The 5,724-nt window shown below is 46.5% G+C and overlaps 1 protein-coding gene and 1 pseudogene across 1 annotated transcript; both read right to left on the reverse strand.

Moving 5' to 3' along the window:
- Positions 1 to 711: 711 nt before the first annotated feature.
- On the reverse strand, positions 712 to 1,004 carry LOC112284023 (large ribosomal subunit protein eL43z pseudogene; annotated as a pseudogene).
- Positions 1,005 to 2,391: 1,387 nt separating this feature from the next.
- On the reverse strand, positions 2,392 to 5,416 carry LOC112283351 (uncharacterized). The gene has a single exon (XM_024521941.3). The coding sequence runs from the start codon at positions 4,191 to 4,193 to the stop codon at positions 3,114 to 3,116; it is 1,080 nt and encodes a 359-aa protein (XP_024377709.1). The 5' UTR covers positions 4,194 to 5,416; the 3' UTR covers positions 2,392 to 3,113.
- Between the last annotated feature and the right edge of the window lie 308 nt (positions 5,417 to 5,724).

The following is a 5,724-nucleotide window of genomic DNA, read 5'->3' on the forward strand; positions in this document are numbered from 1 at the left end:
ATATCTCTTCTAATCAACTGTTTTGATTTTGCATAAGATTGTAACTACCTCAACAACCAATTCTTCTACAAAATTTTACTTGATAAAGTTGATCAATTTATTTTGCTTTTAGTTCCTACATCTCATTGTGTTTCATGATCCTCACATCACAAGCATAGAAACAAGAAAGCCTCTTTGAAAAGCAATGTTGAAATATATATATATATATATATATATGATACTTGTTACATCAAACAATAGTAATCCTAGATCCACAGTGTCCATTACTGGCGGTGCAAATAACAACTCCATGTGTTATTCTCTACTTGTTAGAATCAGCAGAATCAGAACCAAAGCTCTTGTTTGTGTATTCTGCCACAACTCGGTTTCCTCAAAACTACCACAACTTCATTACTTGCAAAACATGAACAAGATCAGGAGTAGGTGCAACTTATTTGCATAAAACATTACTTTAATAAAACTGCTTAAAAACTAGAAACAACGTCCGTGACACAGCCTGACATGTACCACTGACTCCAGTCGCAAGTGATGTAAGTCACAGGAGCGGATTTAGCTTCTGGTTAATTAGCAACATAAATGCGCTTCGTGTATGCTGCTAGTTACTGCAATCATAAGCCAGCATTACGACACAAATACTGTGTAAGCTTCCAGTAAATGCTCAATCATAGCTTGTCATATATAAGTGGCAAGCACTGCCCTCATAAACAAAGGGGACTTCAAGCGACTCTAACTCTCAGTTGCCTCTCTCAATCGCCTGATCGTACTGCAAACAGTGACCGCAGCAGCCGAGTTCAAGGTGTACGCACCTCCGGCTTTAACTTTGCCACAATCCTTGCAGTTCCGAATGCCGACAGCTTTCCTCTTTACTTCAAACTTCCCACAGAAATCGCACAAATATTTCGAGTGCTAGCTGACTTCCATTTCTTAACCTGTTTCCTCAAACTAGCACCATGTCGGGTACCATACTTCCCGATGATTCCAGCTTTCTTCGTATGCTTGGTCATGGTGGGGAATCCAACTTGTGAAAACCGCTCGGGGTTGAGAGACGCTCGTCCGGCCAGTCGTCAACCTTACTTGAACTGCAACAAGAATAGCCCGAGATGTGAGAAAAATGCAGCGCCAAAATCTGCGCTGCAGGCGTTTTAGACCCCAAGTATGGGGTCTAGTGATAATAGGAAGACTAGTGATAATAAGAGTAGATTTGCAATTATCAAGAATACAAGGGTATTCTTGATAGTTCCACAAGTTTCAGGGGTATGTATGATATTTTTTCTAAATCATTTGATAATAGGTGGGGTAATATCACGATAATTTAGCATTTGGCAAGGTAGGCTGATCAGGTGGCGCCTCCATAGACATCACATCAATGGCAGGCCCGATCCCCAGGGGTTGTAACATACTGATTTTGGGTCCATAGCTGAGTCCTGTCTGGTTGGGATTTCTGAGTCCCGTTTAGACCAGAACACCTTGTAAGGACCCCCTGCAATGAAACTCATTTCAGTTGTGCCAAAAATATAATATAATATAATAAATAACACTAAATCCTAAATCCCACCTCACATTCCACCAGCTCAGAATCATAGAAACAGAAAAAGCAAAGCCAAAACCCTAAATTCCGTGCCCTTCCCTCCTGGTCAACGCCGCCCATCATCGTGGAACGCCAGGCTCTGGTGTGTTTCACCCAAATCCCTTTGACTGTAGTGCCGCTGACTTTAAAATCACCTGGCTGACTAAGCAACGGGAGAGAAGGCCAAGGCCACATGGACGACGGGGAGTGGGCCGGACCCCAAGTATCGAGTCCAGCTCAGCAGCTGAAAAGAAGAGGCGGAAGCAGCATCCAGGAAACTTTCCCCTCTCTCTCCCATTATGAACCCTCGAACTCTTACTCGCAGTCTGGCTTTTACTCGCACTCGGAGATTGGTGTGGCGGTTGCCGTACTTTGCTTTGACCCTCTGCTACGGCCCCTGCACGTGCCCTCGTTTAATTCCGCAATATTCCAACGTGGAGGCTGGACATGCTTCGAATCTTTCCCATTCTGAATTCGTGCGCTGATTGGCTGCGTATCTGAGTTTTCCATATGAAATTTGGCTTCCAATGCGGAGAAAATTCGTTTTGATGGTGTGCTGCTTGTCGTTGAGTTGGTTACTGTGTTTGTCAGTGAATGTGGGTATTTACATTGTGTGTACTGGAGCTCATGAACTCGCTGATGGAGATGTCAAAGACGTGCTGGAATTCCATTCACTTGGAAAATCACGTCAAACAGTGGCGATGTGAATATGGACCCCTAGGTGCGAGAGTTTTTCTTCAATATCGGTGGAAGCTTAACACATGCTGGTCGCAACGGTGATTACCCGAACATTAAAAAATCTGAGATAACGATGACGATAGGCGTTGTTGAGAATATTAACACACAAGTGATTACTCAAAATGCTTTATATCAGCGACGGTACATCCGGCAGCTCAAAGACAGTTTCTACGTTTCTCGTAGTGTCGATTACTAAGGCGTGATAGTAATGGCGTGGCGAGCACTACTCTATCGTCGATCATTAGCAAAAAAATAAAAAATTGTAGCATTCTATACTACGCTGCGTTCGCCAAATCTTAATCCAGGCGTGAGGAAAATTAGGTTGGATAAAATTCCCAACATGTATTCGATCTTGTTGCTCCAACCAGGACATGTCTTCGTGCAAATGGTGCCGCTCCCGCCAGTTCTGGGCTCTGATCCACGGACGGCTCCAAAGACTAAAGTGTGTGGGTGGTGGGAACAACAAGAGATGATCATTCAACAGTCCCCTTCGACCGTTTTTAAAACAATTCCTTCAAGATCGGGGACGTTCGACAACCACTGCTAATCACAGACCAAGCCGTGGGGTCTGCTCCTTATCATGACGGTCATCCTCCAGGCAAATTAGTTACAATCAAATGAGCTTAGCATGAACGTTATGAGTGCGCACAAGGGCTGCGCGTCACACCGATCATATGCAAACACAACACACTCTCATACCGAAATCACTGCGCTATATCAAAATGCAAGACATCTGCAGGATCGTGTTGGCGCTGAAATGTGAAGTTCGAGAGACGAAATGTGTTGTTGCACGTTTTTCGAAACTCAATCATCCAGGGAAGCCCCAGAGGTTGTCAAACTCCCAGAAATCCGAATCGCCGGCGCCTTCCGCAGCCCCAGAGGGAACGATGATGATCTCCTCAATGTTGGGCGACATCGGAAGATAAATTTCTTTCAATCCATGCAACAGACTCTGAACATCCTCCTGTTGGCGCACCATCAATTCCTCCACCTCCTCGATCTTCAACGGACCGTCGACGTTGGGAGCCTCGGGGTGGACAGAGTCTTCGGCAAGCACTGGGCGGTTACTGGATTGCCTCTCCTGCTGCGTTATCATCTTCCGACACTCCTCGCAACATTCTCTGCAATGTTCCACAATTACAGGTGCACCGGTGGTCGAGTATCCTGAAGAGTCCCCTTGCCCGAGCACCCTTGACTGTACTACTGGATCAAGTCCCCCCTCGCGGGATTCATATGTGAGATTAGATGCGAGCATGGGAGTATCAGTCAGAACTTTTAATAACTCTTCCCCAGAGGATTGTTGTAGAGATCCCGATTCCTTGCTGGGGTCCTTGGTGGGGCTTTGAGGTGTGGAACGAGGGGGATCGTTTGCAATGTGCTCGGAGCGATCCAGGTTAGCACGCAAAGAGACAGCGGTGGCGTCAGTATGAGTATTAGCCAGGGAAGTCGGAGTCGCAGCAGCAGCTGCCGCCGCAACCGCTTGAATTTCTCGAGGAGAAGGGCAGAGAGGGAGAGAGGAGGGCGGCGAATCGGGAAAATTAAGAGTTGCCTTGGGCCCACGAAGACACAACACCGCGGCATCGTAAGCCCTCGCGGCCATTTCGGCTGTGGGGAACGATCCCAGCCAAATGCGAGACCGTTTATTCGGTTCGCGAATCTCCGAAACCCATTTGCCCCACGCACGCATGCGCACTCCTCTATACTTGCTCACTGGTAAAGCGACGGCCTCGAAGGACTTCTGATCACTTGCAGAAGAGGATCCTGCCTGCAATTCATCCGTTGGTTTCTTAGAGCTCATCCTTTTGAGCTTCTTCTTCCTGGGCTTCAAAAACTCGATGCCGCGGTGATAACCTGGTGTGGTCGTAATAATTCGCTGCTTTTCTACCATGATCTCCGCTCATTTGCAAGAAAGTGATGGGCGATTTACAAAAATAAATTCTCGACTCATCGCGGACTAATTTTGAGCCAAGGACGGTGAGCGCGTCGGCTATGCGCTGAGCATTTTAAATCTGTTAATCGAAGGAAAAAATCTAAATACATAAACAAATCCAACGAAGTAAAATGAAAATGAGTACCAGACTCACAATTTCAGTGATAATTCTTTGAAGCTGGTATGAGTGAGACAAATTCGCAATCCCTCTAAATGAATTTGTCCCTATGAAAGTGGAGATTGGAAGCATGAAAGCAGAGATTCAGATTCATTCCAGTGGCCTGAGTTAACAGAGATACGATGACACGCCCAATGCCAAAGCCTAAGACTAAATCCGCGGAGGATATGATACTAGAGCCAGCCCAGGAGCCTTGTGGCACGGAAGAGTAAAGTCGATTTTCTTTTTCTAAGGATGCTCATTTGATCCCCGTGAATTCTAATTCCTTGAGAAAAACAGACGAAGAGCGGATTCCAACTCCTCTTTGTCCCGCGGTGCCCTCATTTGTGAAGCAAAACGTAGTTTTCTTCGAAATGGATCGCTATATTGTACGCTTCGCCATCTATCTCTCACCAAAACAACTCAGGCAATCCCAAAATCCCAGTCCTATCACTAAATTTCACTCGTACTCCGTCTCTCAGAATCTCTTCAATCCCACTCAATATGCACTGTCTCGAGCACATTCACCTCGAGATCCCTCTCGCTCTCTTTCTCTCTCTCCAAACTCCTCCCTCTCCCCGTCCCCCCAAATCGATCAAATCCAAAATCTAGTCAAAACCAAGTCCAGCATCTCGGTCGAAAGAGTGCACACAGCGACGCTATGTCAAACTGCCAGCTCGTCCTGACGATCTACACTAAGAACTCACCAGCTTCTGTCACAGTTTCCCCGCAAGGGCTCAACAAAGGTCGGGTTGAAGTGGGCTGGCAAGACGACTCATGAAAGTACTCATGAACCGCAGAATGATCCGACATCACTTCATGCCTTGCTCCCACACACTACAGCTGCGGCGGCAGTAGTAGCAGCAGTGGCAGCCAGCAACAATGCAGGAGTTCAAAATCTTCTTAGATAGCGATTGACTCGGTGGATTATAAAAAAGTACCAATCTGATTTTAGGGATGTAGGCCACAGAAACACTGCTGGGTGGGGGGGTGATATCGGGAGACAGCCTCCCACTCCGCGTCCGTCTTGTGAAGCGTGCCTTCTGGAACTCACCTCCCCCACCCCCTAAAAATAAAAACACTTCTTCGTGGCCGGGAACGAACAAAAGGAAAAACAAAAACAAAAACAAACAAAAACAAAAAGACAAAAAAGACAAAAACATAAAAAAAAGGGGTCGTCGAGACTGTTACGGCGTGTAAATTGTGCCAGACATCGACGAAACGAGAATGAAGCACTTTCGGAGCCTTTTTGACGCTGGCTCAGACAACAAGTATCCCCACCCCACCCCCCACTCCCCTTTGCGATCGTTTCACTGGCCCATGGTCAAGGAA

This window comes from Physcomitrium patens, chromosome 6 (assembly GCF_059467195.1).
Source record: "Physcomitrium patens ecotype Gransden chromosome 6, ASM5946719v1, whole genome shotgun sequence".
Taxonomy (NCBI): domain Eukaryota; kingdom Viridiplantae; phylum Streptophyta; class Bryopsida; order Funariales; family Funariaceae; genus Physcomitrium; species Physcomitrium patens.